General features: G+C 46.4%; 1 protein-coding gene across 2 annotated transcripts in view; it reads right to left on the bottom strand.

Moving 5' to 3' along the window:
• Positions 1-2,491: 2,491 nt before the first annotated feature.
• GTF2E1 (general transcription factor IIE subunit 1) overlaps positions 2,492-22,439 on the bottom strand; it is a 91,257-nt gene continuing 71,309 nt past the window's right edge. For both annotated transcript variants that reach the window (XM_014603987.3, XM_014603988.3), the window contains 3 exons: positions 17,615-17,816; positions 10,978-11,216; positions 2,492-4,800 (listed from right to left, as the gene is read on the bottom strand). In XM_014603987.3, coding sequence (XP_014459473.1) covers positions 4,373-4,800; positions 10,978-11,216; positions 17,615-17,816 — 869 coding nt within the window. In that variant the 3' untranslated portion in view covers positions 2,492-4,372. The remainder of the gene's footprint in view (positions 4,801-10,977; positions 11,217-17,614; positions 17,817-22,439) is intronic.

Genomic DNA, 22,439 nt, shown 5'->3' with positions numbered 1-22,439 from the left:
AGGACACTGGAGTTCTGCTGCTCCTTTCTGTGCCCGGGTTGAGATGCTCACACATCGTTGGCAGTTAACAACTACATTCATGCTACCAAGCCTGCCCCGTGATTATACTGGGTGTAAAAATACGGGTCTTCATGAGACTGTAGAGCAGTGTGAGGCACTCCCCTCAATTTTAGGGATTATCTCCATCACAACACTACAGTTCTACCCAGGTAGGTTGCAAGAGATTGGGATGCCAGCCCAGGGCAGTCAACAGCTTTGGCACCCATCCGGCTTCAGTGGCCTGCTTGATGGAGCATTTTAATCAAAGAAAATCCAAGTGCATTACCTCCCAGCTGAAGCGTGGGTGGTCCAGCTTACTCCCTCCTACCCCTGCTGTAAACTTTCCATTTCATTGATAAAAGCAGCCTGCTTTATGCTTCATCTGTTCCCTGCGACTTCCCCCTCCCTAAAGGGGGTCAGCAGGAGAGAGAAGCAAGAGCTTAGCTTTTTGCTTTCCCCGCACCAGGCCCTGTCAAACATCTCAGCAGCAAGCCCTGCGCCTCCAGGCATCATGGAGTTGAAGTTCTTAGATCTTTCAGGGAGGGGGTAACTCTATTCTTCCGCCCTTCCTCCAGGAGATCTCCAACTTTCTTGGCTCTAGCCGAGCAGCAATCTGCTTCAATAGAACCTGCTTGAAGAAAACAGTAGCACGGGGAAAGATAAGATAGGACAAGGCACCAATTCCAGTCCACGTAGCTGCTGCTTGGGACGTCTTGTGAAATAAATCCAAATACTCCTCCATTCCCAAGTGATGATACCACCTCTCTGAATAGAAAGCCAGCGTGGTTGCTTTGCTTAGGCCTGCGATTAGCCTGTCTGAGGGAGGCAAGTTAATTTTAAGCTGGGAAGACAGCACTTATCTGTGATGGAAATGTCGCTTTCCCAGAGTGTGACAGCTGGGACTGACGGTTTTTTACTGGTCTTATGATATTCTGTACATTAGAACAAAAATGATACAGGAAGAGGAGACTCAGTTTGGGTGCAGTAGATTTTCAAGGGGCATTTGTGCAGGGTGGTCATGTAAGTAAGTGACAAGTGACAGAGTGCAGCAAAATTGTGAATAATGAGCATGTCCAGTTGATAGAGGCGAGTTTGGGGGTTTAAATCCTGTCCTTGTCTTCATTTTGTTTATGGCAGGGCTGTCTAACTGGCAGCCTGTGGTCTCCCATTCAGCTGCAGCTCTTCCCATCACTCCTGCTGCTGTTGGGGAAGGAGGATCAGGTTGGCGTAGGGGCAGGGTCCCTCAGCTGCTCAGAAGTTGAACAGGTCTAGCTTATAGGTCTCCCAGCTACTACTGGTTGGCGTGTCACTCTCAGCAATGGCTTGTGTGTATAACTTTCCTACAAGTAGTACATTTTTAAAAAATGCCATCAACTCTATCCTCCGATTCATTAGAACATTTCCCACAACAGGACAATTCCTGTGCAGTAACACTGAGCAGTTGTCCCGAGCTAGCTGGGATGCAGCTGCTCCTAGAAGAACGAAGAAAAGTCTGTATGCTGACTCCCATGCTCACACATCCTGTTTCCAGCTTTCTAGCAGCATGGCCTCTCCACTGGTGGGCCAGAAATGCCAGGAGCACCCCCTAAACCACCAGACTAATTCCCTATTGTCAGTCTGCTGCTACTATGTTTGGGATATCTTGCTGAAAGCCAAGAAATTGTAGATTAAAAAAAAATCTTTATTTCCTTACCAGCCATCATTAGCTGTAGTGACACACGCTAAGTATAATCTGTTTTTATGGACTGCTGCATGCTTTTTGATTGATGTCCTAATGGAACACACAGTTCCTTCACTAAAGCGTTAACCATCATGGGCCCTTTGTCTGCGAACACTGAAAGCTTAATGGAAGCTTCTTCCATGAGTTATGGGCATGAGAACTTCAGACCTTTTAAGGCCGGATCTGCAGTTTCTAGCAGTGGTCCCCACCACATATAATTGCTTATATTCAATATCAGCGTTGTATTCTATCCTGCTGAAATCTGTATAGCTCCGTTCTCTCAGCTATTTGGTATGACTTGACATCACTTCAGTTTGATATCCATGTCTTACTCCATATTCTATGTAATACAGCCATTTAAACTGGCAGTGAGAAAACTGTAAGAGAGCCACCATTTCATTAGTATGCACCTTCCTCAGTGCAGAAGGAAAAAAAAATAGGAGTGCTGACCACAGACTGCCTGATAAAAGAAACCAGCCATGGCTTCAGACTAATGAAATGCTACAGAAACTGGGGCAAAGGATTCTGGGAGGCACCGGAGGAATAGCTGCTGATGAGAGACTGATGCGAGGCTACGGTTTGGAAGAAGCTGGAAGCCTTTCCAAGAGTACAGCTTTGCCTGATCTTAAATTAGTCATCTTCTCCTAAATAAACATATCAGAAAACACAGCGCAAACTACCAGCCCCAACAATTCCAATCGAGTGACCAATAGAGCGAAGAGGAGACAACTGTGAAGAGATCCATCATTTTATTAGTTCCTTTTTTAAATGGCCTAGACAGAAGCAAATTTAAAAACACTATTTTTAAAGGGAGTAAAATATCAAGAGGCTGAAAATAAAACCACAAAGGAGGTGTCACAGGGCTCGCAAAACATGAAGCAGTCAGTAAAAAAACAGCTCTACTGCTTAAGCTCTCAGCAAAGCTGTACCATCCCCGCCAACAGAACAGCACTTGATACAGCCTCTAAAGCTCTGCAGCACAAACTCCTTTCATCACTCTGTTTTACAGTAGCACTGGATAAGAAAAACACAACAATTAAAAAAGCAACACTTGAAAGATAAAACATTACAAATATGATATTGCTAGAGAGGCACTGGTAAAATGGTTTTTATTTGACTAGTGAGTGCCATGCTAAACATCAGGATTCACATCTCGGCATAATTCCTTTTACAATTATTATTCAACCCCTTAGATTCGGGTGAAAATAAACCTAGTGATACTGGTTCCCTGGTGCTGTCTGGCTGTGAGCTCAGTCTGCAATGCTGGGGCTTGGACTAGGGCAGAGAGCAGTGACAGTATATTCAAGGTATTCTCTTGGTGAGTCAGTGCTTGGATCCTTGGAAGGGTTTTGTTACACTGACAATGAGCAAATGTGTGCCTGAGCCAAGACTGTCACAACTGGGCGCTTCAAGTTATGCCTGACCTTGAAGTGCTGAGAACCAACGGCATCCGGTGAAATGCTAGGAAAGCACCTCAGAACATCAGGTCACTTTTAAGGTGTTTACCCTGAGGTCCCCATGGCCTCCCTGTGTGCACAAGTTGTGTCCGTCTAGGGAGGATGGGGGCAGGTGAAAAAGGGAGAGCAACACGGACAGACTGGTCCTTCCAAAGAAAGGACTAAATTCTCTGATCTTTAAAACAAGAGGTTGGAAACCCAAGATCTTTACCCAAGTTTCAGCAGAGAAGGGTCAATTCCTTTCCAGAGCCTTCGCCTTCCACTCTTTTCCCGTGAATCTGCAGTCTCCCATTTGCACCCTCATACACAACTACAGCGTCTTGGGCTGTCTGCTCCTGGCCTCCTAGTTGTGTTGGGAAACCATCTCAAACACAACTTGGCCAAAATACATGGTTGGGCCTGAGTTGCATGGCTGAGTCACAGTAAGTTATGGCTACATACCCAGTCAAGAAGTTGTGCTAGAGGCCTGTTAGGAGGGCACAGGATGGAAGGAAAGAGACATACAGGTGTTCTGAAATAGACCCACCGGTGCATGACCGTCACCAGCAATGGGGTCACTACCTCACTATGCCAGTTTTATAAGACAAGTCATGTTCAACTAACTGCCTGTTCACACACCCCTGCATCTAGAGCCTCTCGCAGCATTCACAGCCTTGTCATGACTCACTCTCTCCTCTTTACAATACTGAGGAGAGGCCTCACTGGACACAGAGCGCTCCAATCCTCCAAGAGCACGGACCTAGATTTCTTCAGGCTAGGCTTCCCGGCTTGTTGTAAAGAATAGGCCGAATGCTCTCAGGGGGAGGAGGTAGCTATTGGGCCAGGGGGCAGAGGCAGAGCAGCAGCCAGCTTGGGTCACCCTGAAGAGGAATTTCATTTTGCAAACTTTCTCATTCAACATATGCACTCTCTCTCTCTCACACATACACACACAAACACATACACACATGCACCCACCATGGCCCTGTCCCTTTTTGGCATACAGTTTTAAGTCCCACGTCAGTGGGCAAGATGCCTGAGATGAGCTGTTCCAAGCCCCCCAGCCCCTGCATGACCAACTCTGCAGGGGAGGGAGAGATGCAGTTTGGTCTTTTGTTTTGCTATGGAGTCTCTTATTAAAATCTGTCTTTTTAAAAGCTGCCATGGCAGGAAAGGGTTAATCAAACATGTCCTCGAACACACGCCGCCCCATGGCTATATACACCTCTTTCTCCTCTGGGGTCATTTGGGCCACCAGCTCGGGGCGCTGGCTCACTTGAATGTACGAGTACGGACGTCCTGCCACCATGAGCGTGGGGTCCTCTGTCACCTCCTCAAACTCCTCATCATCCTCTTCATCCTCCAGCCCATACACTGTTGTGGCAACAGGCTGGCGGGGTGGGGTCTCCTCTTCTGATTCGCTTGTCTCGCTCTCAGAGTCGCTGGCATTGGCACTCGAGATGGCAGCACCACCTCCCACTGTGGCGGCGGAAGCAGAGGGGGTTTTCTTTTCATGGATGAGCAGGGCACGCATCACCTCCTCATTATCGTCCAGAGCTGCTCGGCCATCCTCACGCTCCTGGAATGTGTCCAGATCCCGACCACCTGCAAAAAACCAGGAAAGAATGGTTGGCTCTCAGTGCTATCACAGTAATAACAGAGGGTCTGGGAGAGAGAGACATCTGCCCCCAGGTGGCAGAGCTTCAGGAAAGCTCAATGGAAAGTTACTCGTGGGCTCTGAAACTTGGCTTCCAAATTCCAAGCCCATGTGCCTCAATAGCATAGTGCCAGTGCTAGCTGCCCCAAGAGGAAGATCCAATGGAAGTGTTGTCAGTCTGAGGAACATCATCTCAATGCATAAATGGTTGCTATTGCACATCATTCAACAGGTAATTGCCAGACCACTTCTCCAATCCCATCCTTGAACTCGTAACAGCAGTGCTTCAAAGGAAGTGCAATGGCTGGAAATGCAAAGGATTCTGGATGCACCCAAGTCCCAAGATACCATATAGAAACCCATGAACAAGGGGAATGGAGAGTAGGGCAGACAGAGGCTTCTCTTTTAGAAAAGGGAGGTTCAGGGCTGAGCGCTACAATTACTATAATATTCCGGCAGCCTAAATTTATGGCTCCCTAGACTTTAGGATCACCTGACAGAGAAAAGTAAGGGCAGTTTTAATGTTAAAAACAAATAAATATAAACATATACACACAAAAATATGGCTCTTTTGGCCTTTTATTACTAGTTATTTGCTATGAATAACCATAGTGCATCCAAGCATTGGTCCGTGCTGCATGCTACAAAAAAAGAAAACAAAAATGACAGTAGCTCCCACAGAGCTCACAATCTGACTATCAGACAGAAGAGTCCAGACAAATGTGGACAGACAGAGTTACTAGGAAACATCGAGGCAATATTTGTCAGTATGAAAAGCAGCAGCGCTACTATGCAGCAAGGGAAAGTTGTCACAGGAACTCAGTGTTATTCAATGGCATCCATCCTCCAGGGCACATGGAATTAAGTAACTCCTTTAAGGCATATGCCGCTGAGTGTGCAAAGACTGTATCAAAGGACCACTATTTTCCAAGCTGACATCCTCTGTAAGGGTTGGGCTTATGTCTTGCTTCCTAGCTCTACCTCACTTGAATTGCAGGATTGCAGCGCCCCAGCTGAGAGATGTGTGGCCAGCTGAGAGATGTGCCCCAGCTGAGAGATGTGTGGCTTTGCTGTTCAGTAGCTGAAAGGATTTGACATAGTTTGGATAAGCAGGATGTCTACAGTTCAAGGACTCAAATACAACATTCCATTAAAATGAAGGCTTTGCTACAGAAAAGCTCCAAAAAAACCACCTCTTATCAGATTCCTATGCTGGTTGAGAGCTCGAATCCACACAACACAAATAAACCAATAAATTAATTCCTGCCTGTGGCAGGGGGTCAGTCTAGATGATCTGTTCAGGTCCCTCCTGACCCTAGCTACTATGAAACCCCCAGGTAGTCTGGAAAAAAACCCAGAATTATTTTTTTAAAGGATTTTTAAGAACCTTATGTGAAATGAAGGGACAAAAACTAGGACAAATTCCCCACACCAAATTTATCCTCTTACACCAAGAGACAATGAATATGAATGATTGCTTGAGCTGAGCCAACTGGATTCTGCTGTCAAACACTAAAGCCCCTTGCCCTCCTCCTCAGACAAGCCCCTGATGACCTTTAGACCAATTCTAGCTACTGAAGTTCTACCTCCAGGCCTCGCACTAACACTCAACAGCATCCAAAACTGCTTAAAAACCAAATCATGAATTATACTTTGTCCACCCTCTTAGGAGAAAACAGCACTTACCATTGGGTCATCTGTTTTGGTTTTTTTAGTATGTGGTAAGGAGGAAGGAGTACTAATTTGGGAAAGAAAATCATTGAGGAAAAACTAAGCTACATGAGGTCTTGGTCACTTCTCTTTTGCGGGACTGAATTCAGATCTGAGCTTCAGCAAAAATCCTGTTGTCTCCACTCGTATCTCAGTCCTTATTTGACCGTTCTCCATTTGTGGAATAGTGCTGTCAGAAAAGGGTCTGCTGAGAGAAGATGCAAGCCTCAGGAAATTAGGGTTAGTCCCATCGATAGTTTTGAGCATCCAAGACACTTCTGGAAGGAACTATTTAGCAGGGAGCCAGTGCAAAGACCAGCACACTATGAGACACACATGGCGTATGGTCTTACTGCAGCGTATGATGGCGTACAACAAACAAGGCTGAAGATCTAAATACATATAATATGTGTGTGGATTTCAGTAGAGTCTGGGCGTTTCCCAGGCAGTTGGAAGTGGAAGAAGGTATTTTTTGCAGCCATACCTTTTTGAGCAATGTCACTGTCACTGAAGGCTACCAGTTGGTGTCCTATGTTCTTTGTGTGGTGTTCATCAGCTTTGTTACAGTAGACGACTCAGGTGTTGTGCACTCATGTTTGCCAGTCAGGGAAGATGGGAAGGGCCTGGATTGTTGTTAGCACTTCCATGACTTGGCAAAGAGGGCATAGTCTTGGAAAGAGGGAATTGTTTACAGCTCTGTGTTCAGCTGCTTGTTCCTGGAGTTCCAGAGGTTATTCAGAGGTTTCTTTGCGGCTGCTCTCCAAGCCCAGCTTTACCGAATGGTTTACAATCTGGAAGGATACTATGAAACGTGATGTTGCTGCTTGTATCATTCAGAAGTGAGCTGCCTTTGTCTCCTAAATAGCAGTGGTATAAGTTTGTAAATATTCTCTGTGCTAGACAGTATCAGCTAATGTTTTCTGCCAATGAGGTCCAAAATTTCTTCCTTCCTGCCTTTTTCTGCTGCATGTCATTGTCACCCAAGAACCATGGAGATCTGTGTGGGTTGTGTGGTGGGAGAAGGCGCCATGGTGCCAGACTGCTGGTAACAGCAGTCAGGGGCGTAGCTGCAGATCAGGAAGAACAGGCAGTGATACCTACTGTCTGTAAGAGGTGAGCATAGTAACATACCAGACAGTAAAACAGAGGGCATCTTAGCAGTGCTATCTGATAATGAGATGGAAACACAACCTGCACCTGCAGCACTTCTGACTTCCAGCACACCTTGGTCTAAACAGAGTTCTTCTGGGTCAACCCTTGTACCTCTCATGAAAGAAATACAGGGACTTCAGGAAGCAGTGGATGCTCTTCATTGCATGCACTGAAGCACAGTGTTAAGTGAAAGGCAGCTGGAGAGATCGATCTTTTGGACGAGATCTAAACCAAAGCCCTGACCACTCGTGGAGAGGTTCCAGCATCTCCCACATCAGAAAACCAGTGTTAAGTCTGGTACACCTTGGCCAAATTCCAACAGGAAAAATTAAAGATTCTGTTTCCACAAATTCCCCTTACAGCTTTCTCTAGATATGACGAGACATCATTTGTCCGAACCAGTTATTCAGCAGCCACATCTACATGAGATGCTTAAGCCTCTGTTCCACAGCCAGACTTAACACTAAACTGACAAGACTCAAAGGAACCCAGTAGGGTTGTGTGAAGCTTTGGTAGCCGATTTGATCCAGAGGAGATTCAGCCTGATTTGGCGGCCAAATCTCTGAATCCGAATCAAATCAGGAGACCAATTAAAAGGTCCGAATCAAATCAGAAGCCTCCGAATTGATTTGGAAAAGATTTGGCCATAGACTGAACAGGCAGCTGTCCTCACCATGCTGGACACAGCTGCCTCCAGCTGGTAAGTCTGTTGTGGTGAGGGGAGAGGGCGTGGGGAGAGCAGATCAACACCTCCACAGTGAGGGAGGGATTCGGGCTGGGACAAGCTGCCCAGCCAGGGTGGGGAGGCACAGGACTCAGGGAGAGGGGCTCCCACCACTATGCACTATCGGTCTGGGAGGGCGTGGGAGCAGGCGTGTGCCCCCGGATCTGTGTGGGGCAGGCTGGGCTGGGCTGTGCTCCAGGAGGCTAACCCCAGCTGCCCACCATCTGGCTGCGTAGGGCAGGTGGAGCCAGGGCTGTGCTCTGGGCTGCTAGCCCCAGCCCAGAGTGCAGCCCTGCCCCACAGAATGCAGTGGAGCAGAGGCTATGGGGTGGGGGCTGCAGCCTCCCTAAAATTCCCCATAGCCCCTGCCGCTGGTCCCCAGCCGATCCGAGTGCACACGCCTGACCCCGTACCCTGCTGCTGTTTGCCCAGCCGGGGCAAACCCACAGCTTGTCCAGGAGGTATGGGGAGGCTGGGCGAGTGGCAGGAGGGCATAGCCCCCGCTCCCAGTGCCTTCTGTCACCTGTCCATAGCGGCCCAGCCCGCCCCACGCAGATCTGCGGGTACAATCCCGTTCCCATGCCCTCCTGGACTGACGGGAGCTCCCCCGCCGCCCTTCGCCCCCGCAGGGCAGGTTGTCCCAGCCCCAAACCCAGCCCCAGCCCCAATCCCTCCCTCACTGTGGGTGCGTTGATCTCCCTCCCACACACACCCCTTCCCTCGGCCCACCACAACAGACTTACCAGCTGGAGGCAGCTGTGTCCAGCGTGGTAAGGACTGCTGCCTGTTTAGTCTATGGCTGAATCTCTGAATTGGCGCCAAATCTTTGGATCTGAATCAGCTGAATCGAATCAAGACAGTGATTCAAATCTTTGAATCGAATCCCTGTCCCTTTGAATCGGCCAAATCCGAATCCAAATTGAATACTTGCCACTTCATACAGGCCTAGAACCCAGGACTTTTCTTTCACAATCTTCTCAATAACCATTTCTATAGAGGGAGGATCTGATATCTGGTAGTAATCGGGGAACATTACTGCACAGTAGTGTCACCGAACGATTTTTAGGTCACGATGACTGTGCAGTAGCTAGTTACAACTGGTCTGCAGCATCGCATCATGCTTTATGCCATGCGACACTACTGCGCAGAAGTAACGAGCTACTGAGCAATCAGCATCTCATGTAGATGTGGCCAGCGATACCATTAAGCTAGTAAACAGGTGCTGCATTCCAACACCAGACAGGGTTGTATTTCAGTGGTGGTCAAAACGCATCTATTCATGGGTTTTATACCAGCCCATCACAATGTGACCTCAGGTTCTGATTTAAAAGTATGCACATGTCAAAAAACATCTAACAGCCACATTATGCAAGAGTTTGGGAAGGGAGCAAATAGCACGAAACTCTTCGACATAGTACAGGGAGAGAGACTACCCCTACCACCACAGTGCTCTATCTACAGGCTGTGCTTGGATCCAGTGATAGTAAAGGCTCTGCAGATATGCAATGCCATTAACTAATGACTGAGCAATATTTTGACTTCTTCCTGTTTTACTTCTCCATCTTGTTTGGAGTTCCATTCATTTCCCCTACTGCGAGACAGTCTGCAGGAAAGGAGTGGTTTCAGCTTCCTTGTTAATGAAGGAATATAAGGAAGACCTGACAGCAAGCACTAGGTTCCACTCTGCCATCTTGTCTTCTTAAGACATCACCAGTTTTATTCTCACACATCTCAGATGACAGCATATTTCATTGGAACAGTCTTCTTAAAGTAACAGCACATGTAGACCATGTTATGTTTTTATGTCTCTTCTTAAATTAGATTGCAAAGTTTTCAGAGCAGAGATCTCTTATTTTGTGTTTGTACAATGCTCAGCACAGTAGCGCCAAAGTCTTGACTTTGGTCTCTGGACGTTATTGTAACAATACAAATAAGAATAAAAACTGAACAAATAAACACACAAGATGATAAACACACTGGTGATGGCTGACAGTAGCAAAAGGAGGAAGCAGCAATGATCTGGTGCCCGATTCTCCTAACGTACTCACCAGAGCCCTTTCTACTGTGGTACTGTTATCCATGTCTAACGGATATCTTGAAAACTCAAACAGATAAAACAACTGACTGCAGACAAAGAGAAAGGATCTGGCCAGCAGCATGGGTGTGCTTGGGCTCAACACATGGCAGGACTCAACACGTGTGCTACTCATGTCTCGCTTTCTGTCAGTGTCCAGTGGCTTTCCAGATGAAGCTGGGTCTCTCTCACCCAGAAGCAAACAGTTCTTAAGTAGACAACACATTTGTCACTGAAGCTTCAGGGAAAGGCAACAGGCAACTGACATTTTAGCAGCACAACTTCACAGCTATGGGCAGCTAGGTTTTCCTGACAGACTTCGGCACTCGGCCTGTTCACCTACTCACTTACAACTGCTTTACCCCACCCGGAAAGAGCACGACAACACAACAGATATTTGGGGGGACACAATCATCCTCTGCACCTGGAAATTGGGCGGCCTTCCTTCCATTTTCATTCCCTTACCATCTTTGATCTCATCAGGGTCATAAGCCCCCTGCACCGTGCTCTCCCGTAGCCAAATGGGTCTCTCCCTGGCTGGCTTCCCTTCATTTGCTGGCCGACTAAGGTCCTCCTGGTCCTCCATACTGATGACAACATTCTGGGTGTACAAGTCCTCGTACGACGGCCCTTTTGTAGCCCATGCTTCTCGATGGTGCCCGCCTGCAAGGCCAGCCGCCCCTGCAGCAGCAGCACGTTCTTTGCTGTATAAAATACAAAGGGAAAAAAGGGAAAAGGAAACAAACACCATTCAGTGTAAGCCCATTCCCAGCCAGAGGTATAGCAGAGGATTCCCACTGGAGATTGCCAAAGGAGGTCTGGGGATTTAGGCACATGCCTTCTATTAAAGTTAAGAATCTTTAATGACCTGTCTTGAACATCTCAACTCCCATTTCTTAAATGTGATGCAAGGAATTTCTAAGATAAGCATGGGATTTGGGAACAGAGGCATCAAAGCAGCTTTCCAGGACTAATAGAAACTCTGCACATAATTCCCTCAACTACACGAGTGATTTCTGGGAGAAATATTAGAAAGCAAGGAAGCCATTAAGCATGGTGTGTGAGAATGTATAGGTAAGAATTATGGGTCATCCTAGTTTCATATTGAAATACTCTGAAACAAACGTCATAATGATGCAAACATGGCTCCTGAGCAGCAGCTAGCTAGCTGGAAAATTATTTACTGGCTGTTCAGCAACAGTCCTGTACTAAATAAATCACGGTGTTGAGGTCTAACCAAGCAGGCTAACAGGACAGGGGTATCAGATGCTCAAATCTGAGGATTTGGAGTACTCATGGGGCTCAAAAAGGACCTGACTCATTCTCCTGGAACACAGAAAACCAGACTAGATGGCCATGGCCAGGGCCCTTGACATGGGTCTGAGGGCAGGGGAAAATCACAGCTGCAGGTCAGGAACAGGATGATACAGTGGAGCAAAGTCTACTGTCCTGGCACTGGAATAGGGTTAGAGTGGAGGGTTTACTGGGCAGAACTGGGAAAGGCCCAGGCCTGAACTCATAAGGGGCTACTGATCAGAATGTAGCATCAGCTACTATTCTGAATGGAAATTTAGCCAAGTCCAACTCAGGCAGAAGCCTATCTGGTCCAAGAAACTGCAGTGCCAGGGATTGATGATTAAAAGACAGAGCTGAATGCCCTCTGCACAGTGCTGGAAACAAGTCCACAACACATCAACTATACAGTCTCCTGGTCTTCTACAGGTATGGACCAGGAAATGCAAGAGGGGTCCTGGAATCTCTCAAGTGTATATTAACAACTTTTACAGCAGCAGGACACTGGCCGCTGGTGTCCCTCTGTTTTACTTGTGGCAGGTTATGGCACTATGTCTTGTGTCAGAGCTGACTGTGTTGTTTTGCTAAGACGGTGGCTTTGTATTGGATGGTTTGGATAGGGATGATCCTGCCTCAGGTACGGGCTTGGACTAGATGACCTCTGGAGGTGCCTTCCAGCCTGACTTCCCTACGATACTATGAAAAGCAACAGAAGGGAAATGCTGTAGGCCTCCACTTGAGGGATGCCTAAGCTACAAAAACAGCTACCCAACACCACACACAGACCTCTAAAGGAGGAGACTCAATGAAAAATGAATATTTTTAACCTCAGCAGATCTCCTGCAGACATTTCAAACACCTTGTTGCAAATGATTTCAAAACCTAGTGATAGGCATCTCCATATGGGCACCCACCTTTGGTCCAGGACATGATCCACCATGGATCCTAACACTGCCTCTGTTTCACAGCCAGGCTTAATACAAAAACTGACAGGCTCAGAGGAACGCAGTACAGTACTTTTCTTTCACAATCTTCTTAATAACCATTCCTATAGAGGGAGGATCTGATATCTGGTGGTAATGCGGGAATGATGTGCACTAAGTGATTCTTCATAACAATCACTCAGCTGAATTCAACAGGATTTTGATACTTACACGTTGATTTGGAAAAATGCACACAAGTCTGTCACCATCTTATTTCCTCAGCTAGAAAAGACTTAAGTATTTAGACCTCTTGCAGGATCAAGGACTATACAGCATTTCAACAGCCAGTTGCTAACGCCACAACGCACAATATTGTTGTGTGTTTTTGCACACATATGTACATTTACTGTTTTTTTTTCTTCCATGGGCAGCCTAACCAGGAAAACTTTCTAACATACTTGAATTTCTGGCAAAAGAAAGACTTTTATGCATGTACATTGCTTATGTAACCCATGGAACCATACAGAGACCTTTTTCAATCTCTGTTATTTATTTCAAATGTTCATACCTTTCAGGATTCAAAGAAAAGCATGTGTTCTGTGAAAAGCACCATTCTCCTTCCCACACAATAAATATCGGTAACTATAGCACTACCCTGACAATTTTATGTAATCCACTTTCCCCACAAAGTACACAATGCAAAAAAGTCTCCCTTTGCAGGGCTGCAGTAATGACATCTACATCTACATGTTCGGCTGTGTCACACCTCTCTATAAGGTTCCTATCTACCAATTCAAAACCTACTTTCTTCCTGTTAAATGCTATAGAGTTGTGATATATTTGCCCAGTGGTATCAAGAACAATTTCAAGAAGCATTAACTCTTAAATAAAATACCCCACCACTGTGGAGCACATGGTCACATCTACTGCACTGTGATTGATCTACAGAGAATAGAGTGAGGGATTTAAGCTCCTCAATATGCTCAAGGGTAAGCATAAAAGAAAGGGTTTGCATCTACTGTCTGGTCAGTTAAGCCCAAGGAAAGTAAACCTGGCTCCACTGACCTCCTTGTTCATACAACAGCATCATCAGTGATGCTGTTAGCTACAAGGTGCAGCCCCTTGAAACTGCAGGACTGGGAAATTACCAGCTTCTAGAAAAAAGAAGTATTCTTATGCAGTATCTCTGCTGTGGAGGAGCAGATTAAACACCAGACTGGCAAAACCCAACATTCAAGCTCATGGACTTGTAGCAACACAAGGCAGAGAGCAGCACCCTTCAGCAGCCTGTCAGTACCACAGGGGCAGTTGGTTCCCTAGCTTCAGCAAGGGATGTGCTAAATTTTGCCTGACTGCAACAGATCTGAGGAGCCACTCTGCAGCTGGGAATGGCTGGGACTTAAGCAGCTCTATGGTACAGGGCTGGCTATCCTGGCTCTGCTGTTGTATCAGGAAAATCTCCACATTAATCATTAAGATTAAGGACACATACACACAAGGGAGGCTGCTCCATCGCACTAAATCCAATGCACTGGAGCAGACTTGATTAATCAAGGAATCGAGTCTGCCAGAGCATGGAAATTACTGCACTCCAGCAGCCTCCAGTATCACGTGCCTCACGCTAAGAAATGGTGGCGGGGTGCTTTGAACTAAAGTTTGTCGAATGAGCTTTATTTCAAAGTGGGCTACCGCCATTTTTCAGTGCAGGGACAGTGATACGTATGATGCTGGAGTCTCCTGGAGCACAGTAATTACAACACGTCGAAGCAACCTCCCTGTACATGTATAGGAGCCCATTTGCAGTAGAAGCCACGAGCCAATAGGAGACGACACCGGGGGAGACAAAGAGAGATCAAGGGGGCAGTATTAAGAACCAGTCTGGCAACGTGGTCAGTATGGCACAGAGGCAGGCCGTTATGGTTTTTGTCAGCCAGGTGGCAAAGGAGAGCCCAAGGGAGGAGTCCGACGGAATCTGCTGAGGTGGTTTTCCAGTGTTTTTGGTGAACTCCTCCCAGCCATAAGGGGCAGCAGGAGAAGGCACAAATGCCCTGGTTTGAGAGTTTAAGAGCTGGGCAATGCAGTCTGGTGACACGAGCCGATCAGAGGTGAGAGATGATGTTTCCATACTGAATGAGGCATGATGGGAGGCTGGGGCAGGGCCCTTGAAAGTGAAGACAAGATGCTGATATGACAATTGGGCACTTTTAAATAGCATGGCTTGCCAATTAAAGCACATCCTCCCTCCTCCGCCTCCCAGAGCATGTCTGTAAACACCCTAAGATGAAAAAAACCTGCCTTATGCAGGGCGAGGATGTGGCCCAGAGGAAATGATGAGTACGCAAGAAATTATAACAATTTAAACCTAAGTCAAAGTGTGCATCTCAGCTTTTTGTAGGATCTGAAAAAATGCATGGGAAGTAGGTAAACCACTTGCATATTGGCCTCTGAGATGAAGTATGTTTACCTTTCTCTCATTTTCTAACACAGAGGGGTAAGCGGACTCATGGTCTTTGATAGCCCGACTGCAAGAAGTAATTCCATCAGGAAATCCAATGTTACATAAGGTGCTGTTGCATTGAAAAGAGAGGGGGGAGAGGAGATTAAAACCAACCTATTTTTAAAGCCACCAGCACTGGTTTAGGACACACAGGCTCTTATTATAAGCTTCGTGTGGGGCAAATTCATGTTTTGCAGAGTTTAGCAAAATGTGTCACTGGAGACTTCCTAGAACAATCTGAATAATAATCTGCCCAACCTTCCTAGATGCATGACTGCTAGACAATTTCCAGAGTTGACAGCTACTGCTAACGCTCTCCTGAAAATACATGGAGTTATTTGCTCCTGTGTGAAGGGAAGAGACAGGGAATTCTAAATATTTTTTGTTTGATCAAATGTCAATTTTGTAAGGATTCTAGCAACTCAAGACTGCAAGAGACAGAGAATATATAACCCCAGGTTTGGAGAATCAAGGAAGGAGGAGGAGGAGAAAGGGCAGAGGTTGTTTTGTTTTATGGGTTTTTTAAATCTCATGGTGGCCCTTTTATACAATTAGCTGCCTTAAATTAATAAGAGTTACTAAATAATTAAGTTATGCTACATGCTGAACTAAGTTGCGTTCAAGCAACCATTTAAGAGCTGCCTATGTATTTTGTCAATCCTTGCACAAAGTAATTAATCATTTACAATGATTTTTAAGTATTTAAGAGCCAAGTAAGTGGGTGCTGCTGCTATTTAAGCATTATTCATGGGGCTGCACCAGGGCTTTGCTGTGCTAATTTCCTGCTTGAAGGGATGATGTAGCCATGGGAAGAGGCTGAAAAAGGCCACTCTTCTCTGCCTCTCACATTTGATGGGGTTATCCCATCTGTGTTACAGCCATTTTCTGCAGTTTGACTAATGCACAGTCTGGCCATTAAACTCTGAAATAAAGAAACTCCAAAAAGGTATCCCTGTGGTGACGCTGACTCGCTATGTGACCTTGCTATGTGACTTCTCTATGGGCCTTCCTTTCTCTATCAGTAAGATGGGGAAAATTAGTTAAATTAGTTGATTAGTTAATCCTTGGCTGGGAGAGAGGATAGACAGACACAGCATTTGGCCATTAATTAGAAACCATTTAGCATGAAATATGTGAGAAATGCCCTCCCTCAAGGTTAGCCTGTATAAGAAAAATAGGATCCCCCCCCCCCCCCCCCAAAAAACCCCAAAAACAAAAACAAGAAACCCCACAAGCACTATTTGCAGTGGGGGTGGTTTCACCTGCTCTTGGTGTAACTTAGCTCCTGATGTGTTTATTTTTTGGTATTGAAAGAGAGAAACACACCAGATTTCACTGCAGCTGACGAAATTTGACAGCTCCCTGCATCTTTCTGCATTATTTAAATGTCATCTGTTTTTGTACAGTTAGAAACCTTCTGAAAGATCCTGTGTGGTTTCCCAAGGGGAGGAAATTATTAAAGCATTCTTGACTATAACAGGTTTTTCTTCCCTATAAAGGAAAGGTGTGTCATAAGTGGGAGAAAAGAAGAATAAAAAAAGGTTCTCATTACAGATAATTTCTCTGAACAAGAACTTTGTTATAAATGGGTTTGAAAATGCAAAGTGTATAATGCAGGCAGTTTAGAGTTTCAAAAGCTTGGTAAAGGTAAAAGGAGGAGATGAAAGAAAAAGGTTTGCAGTAGAAAGTTGATGGCAAAACAGCCTTTTGTGTCCAAAGTATGGCCTAGAGACCACATACTGAGCACAGAGCTCTGCAAAGCGACTGCAGCCCTTCCCACATTGAGACATTGTCTTGAAAAACAAGGGTTATGTCCACACAGTGCAGGACAGGGGACTCTATTGCTGAGAGTATCAGACATGGCTGAGAAGAAGGGGTATTAGCCCAGGGGCAGCACTGCACTAATGCAGCTATACTGCATCCAGTTCCAGAATAGTGCAGGCACAGCTAGGTTAGATATGCCTGCATGATGCTGCCCTGTGCTGCGCAGACTCTGGTACATGAGCTAGAACGCTCATGGCTAGCTTGAGATCTCTCTGCACAGCAAGCACTGCGCCATGGCGGGCAGACAAGCCCCAAATGATTGCAGTGTGCTATGCAACAAGCAGGTATCCATCATGTCCTGTGAGCTGGCAAGCCTTATTAAAAAGACATGAGCAACTTCAGTCTGCTCTATGAAAACTGGTTGCAGCTTTGGGTCTCCTGGCAATAAACACCTTGGGGAGAGGATTATTTTTATCAGCATCTTACACTGTTAGTGCTAAACACCAAAAGGTATGAAGGCACCCAGCTGGCTGCATAAAGGCAGAGGTGAACCCTAGTAGTTAAGCCAGACATGTATGCAACAGAAAGGCAGAGTGGCCGGCGAGGACTCTGTGCCTGTGCCCACCTCTGCTTCAGGGCAAGAATCTCCGTGGGCTCTGGCTCGAGGATCTCGTAGGCCAAGTTAACGTCCTCCGTCTCCCGCAGCAGTGCATAGATGGGCTCAATCTGCTCGTTAAACCTCGCCACGAGGGTTCTCGCATCCTTTTTGGGCATCGCCGACTCGTCCTCCTCCACCTCGGTCTGACAGAACGTACAGCGGAAAGTTCCTAAACAGAAAACAAGTTGCTAAGAGCTGGGAGGAAAGCAACAGGCCCAGCTCCTCAGACAGTGTTTTAAACAGAAATATCATGCTGTTCTTGGAGCCTGACACCAAATAGCTTTTCTCCCTATGACAATCCCCTTCCCACACATCACGCACCTGGTTATTATTTTGCCCAGATAACAAAGCAAGCACTTCAGTGTCATCCAGTGATACCTAGCACAGGGTAGGGCTTCTCCCTCCATGCAGCCCTGCAGGTGGAGGCCCCGCTGCTCAGACATCTCCCAGTCTCACACCTCCATCTCCTTGTCACACATTTTTAATTTAGCCTATGATTGCATGGCAAGAAACAATTTCACAGGCTATTTTTGGATGCTTGAATGTTTCCCATTTTAGGAGCCTGCAGTGTCTGTTTGAGAACATGGCATTACCTCTCTCTCGAAAATCTTGGGGTTGGGAGATGCTCCTTCTATACTACTGAAGACTTCAGCACTCAAGCTGCTAAAACCACAATACACACCCCTCTCTCTTTTGGTACTCATGGCTTTCTCCAGGAATTTTCTAGGCTTGGCCTCCAACCAAACACAGGAAATTTCCAAATGGAGAAAAGGGGGGGGGGGGGGGGGGAGGGAGAAGGGTGAGAGAGAGAGGGAAAGAGAGAGCTCCTCAGTCCCTTTATTGTTGCTTGACTAAAGAAAAAAAAAGAAAAACACTGAACTACTGCATTCCAGTAAGCAGCTTTGTGTAGGCAGGACTCAATGAGCTAGGAAACTGTTTTATAGATCTCATTGAGATCTAACAAACCAGCCAAGCAGACAAGTAATTAAATTGGCTCAGCAACACTGAAGTTCTGGATGATCTATTTTTAAACTCTCGCACAGTAGGATTGTGTGTTCAGTTTCATTTGTCCATCTGTGACTAAGAATTCAGGGAAGCACGCAGGCAGAACTTCACTATGTGTTCCAATACTGAAGGAACTGCAAAACATGTTAGTTTAATGTACACTTGCAATGATGCCTGGGAAATCCAGGACATACTAAATCAGAGGTGTGCAATTATTTCAGCCAGAGGGCCACTTAAAGAGTTTTTGGTGACCTGTCAAGGGCCACTTCCATCTCTCTTATGCTCTCTCTTCTCTTCTCTCTCTCCCTCCAGAATCTGGCCAGAGCTGTAGTTCAACGGGAGCCCTGATGCTCAGCTGTGGACCCAGACTGGGACTTCCGCCACAGTGCGCAGGTGGTGGCATCAGCTGTGGACACCGTTAGCAGGTTGCAGAGCCCTGACGTGGAACTTGCCAGTGGTGTGTGCAGTGGATGTCACCACTTATCCAGTGCGGCAGAGCCTCCTGCCTGGGTCCACAGCTGATGCTGCTGGCAGGTTCCATAGACTTCATGGACATTAGGGCTGGAAGGGACCTCACGAGATCAAGTCCAGCCCCCCTGCCATAGGCAGAAAGCCTGCTAGGGTCAAATGATCCCAGCAAGATAAACACCCAAACGCCTTTTGAACGAGTCCAGAGTAGGTGCTTGCACTACCTCTGAGGGGAGTCTATTCCAGACCCTGGACACTTGGACTGTAAAGTTTTTCCTGATGTCCAGTCTAAACTAGCCTTCCAGGAGTTTGGAGCTGTTAGACCTTGTTATCTCTTGGGGAGCCCTGGTGAACAGCTGTTATCCCAGGTCCTGATGTTCTTCCAGGTTGGGGCTCTAGGCAGGAGCCTTCACTGTGTCAGGAGGGTGGCAGCATCAGTTGTGGATGCTGCCGAAAGGTTCTGTAGGGGCTCCTGAACCTGTTGACAGCATCCACAGCTGCTGCTGCTGCCCACCCACTGTGGCAGAAGCCCCCACCGACGTCCACAACTGATGCCACTGCTTCAAGAGCTGATGCTGCTGGTTGGAAACATCTCTGCCCACCAACCTGCCCACCCCGTACCATGGGGCAGCTGGAGCCACTGGCTACCAGTGGGCCAGATCCAGCGAGTTGGCAGCTGATCACCTGCAGGCTGGACTGAATTTTTTGGCAAGTGGTATCTGGCCCACAGGCTATACTTTGCCTACCCCTGTTCTAAATGCTACATGGAGTTCTAAAATCTGCTTGCTTGGAAACTGAATTCAGGGCTGGCAGAAGAGAACCATGGACTTCTCTTCCTATTAACTGAGAGCAAAACTTTCCCCCCTTACAAACATTTGCAAAACCCTTATAAAGACAGCAAATATTATTTCCATTTTACTAATAGGGAGCCTGAGGTTCAGAGACTGGAATTAACTTGCCCAAGGTTAAATTATCAGTGTAAGAGGCTGTACTGGAACTTGTACACCTCCTGGCCCCTGGGCTAATCTACTAGGTTAAAGCACTTCCCATGTGAGGAATTTCCCTCCTGTTTCATTTTCCATTGGGAACTGGGGATACTAACCTGCCCACATCAGTGCAACATCATGCTCAGGGCCCTCTTGCTCAGAGAACAACTTGCACTGTCTTTAAAAGTTGTCTCATTTGTTGGCTTGGCAAGGTGCACTGGAAGTCAATTCATTTCACAAGTGTGCTCCAATCACTACATCACCACCACAGTGTCCACACACAGCCAAGGAGCGCATGTGGTGGGAGGAAAGTTTTGAAGGGAGATGCATGGATGGGAAGGGGAAAAAGAAATGCAGCAGTCTCTATCAAAGAGCGCAGGGGCAGTCTCCTAAAGTCACTTAACTGCGTGTGAACTGTTGTGCTCTCTCCTTCCAGTTAACAGACTCAGCGTGGTGCAGGGGTGCTGTAATGGCTAGAAGGAACTGGCTTGTGTGTTGCTGGTACAGAGTGTGCTGAAGAGAGATCCAAAAGTCAGGACTCCTGGGATTGCACACCTTGCTGCTGATGTAGATTCTTCTGTGGGAGGTCCCTTCCAGCTCTAATGTCTATGAATCTATGAAACTTGGGGCTTAGTCACAACATTTCTCTCTACCTCTGCTTCTTCACCTCCAATACATAGATAATGCTTACCTAACACTATTGGCAGTTGGGAGGTTTAGACAGTGCTCAGAATACATACAAAAATAAGAATTACAGATTGCTACAGGAAGTTGGAATGCTTGGGATCTCACAAAAGCTTGTAAAGTTACTTTGTGCTTGTAAACTCTTCCTCCTTGTGCTACAAATCAAGATGACAGCAGTACCTCCACACACCCCAACTTGAGCTGGCAGGAGCAAGTGTCTTCAATGGAGGCTATGCAAAATGTTCAGTTTTTGTGTTAAAATCTCCCTGCTCCTTCCCCTGCAATGTTTCCTCACCAGAGAATAATTCCAATGGTGTTGACATCCAAATCTAGATCTTCAGCTTGGGAGTTTGGTATCAGTATGAAATTTGGCAAAACAAGCTGCTCAGACTTTCTTACAAGGCTAATGTTGCCTGGGTGCAACAGCAACAACATTCGGAAGTGGTGATAGCACAAGTCCGGGGTGAGCAGACACACAACAGTCTGCCAGAGACCTTTTTACCATGCTGTAAAAAGCACCACCACTCATGTATAAACTGTACATTATATAATGTGTCAGTCCAGTTAAGTTTTAAGTCATAACATTTGATCTCATTCACATTCTACCCCCAGGGCCAGCAGTACTTCCAAATTGACAGAACAACCCAAATAAGTCTAGAATAATTAGTACATTTCAGGTCAGATGATGAAGTTATTGAGGGAGCAGTGGTGAATGGTGAGCCCTGCAGCAGAAGCCCTATGATACAGTGATCAGGTGGCTCAGGTTTTTTGTACTTCCATGCCAGAGCTCCCATGAGTCTTAAACAAAGTTTAAAAACAGTCTGGACTGCTCCAATTCAAGGACCTAAACATCAGGAAGTTAACGCAACTCTGAGTTAATGGAGCTCGTGAAGGTAAAGCTGATTTACTGCAACTTCTCCACCCCAGGGCTCTTAATGAGCAAACAATAAATGTCAACAGATGAGTTATGTCAGGAATCCAGGAGTGATTTATGTGCCAAGTTTCTGACATGAATGCTCGTGGTTCTTACAGTGAGGCAGCACATCACAAGAGGCACCCACATTCAGGAGCAGATTTTAGGGGCTGGTTTTACCTGTTGCCTGTCAGGGCAAATCCTCCACCAGTCCGCTAGGGACCACTTTTCCATACTGTTAAAAGTGTCACTACTCATGTATAAACTACACGTTATACAATTTGTCAGTCCAGTTAACTTTAAAGTCAAAGTTTGATCTCATTCACATTCCATCCCCAGAGCCAGCAGTACTTTCAAAATGGAAGTGTGCCCTTAAGTACTTCCAAATCCCAAGTATGGCCTCACTTGGGTCCTCAAAGACACATCAAGGGCCACCCAGCATCACAGCCTTAAGAAGCACATGACAACAACACTGATGTAGCAACTTTTTCCAACGTGCACAGCAACATGTCATCACAGAGGACCTTGTCCCATCAGACGCACTTTGAATAGTGGCTACCCTCTATGTGATATCGCCTGCTCCTCAAGCACATTGCACCATTAAGACTGCAGCGACAACATATATCCTCCTCCTACCGACACTGACATCATCTCTGACCAAGGGCACAAGTGCAGCTTTTGCACTCAGCAATCTTATGCAATCCAAGCTGGCCAGATGTCCTGAACCACCGGCAAA

This window comes from Alligator mississippiensis, chromosome 1 (assembly GCF_030867095.1).
Source record: "Alligator mississippiensis isolate rAllMis1 chromosome 1, rAllMis1, whole genome shotgun sequence".
Taxonomy (NCBI): domain Eukaryota; kingdom Metazoa; phylum Chordata; order Crocodylia; family Alligatoridae; genus Alligator; species Alligator mississippiensis.
Note: the sequence above shows the minus strand (reverse complement) of the source record. Positions and strands in the feature narration are given on the sequence as shown.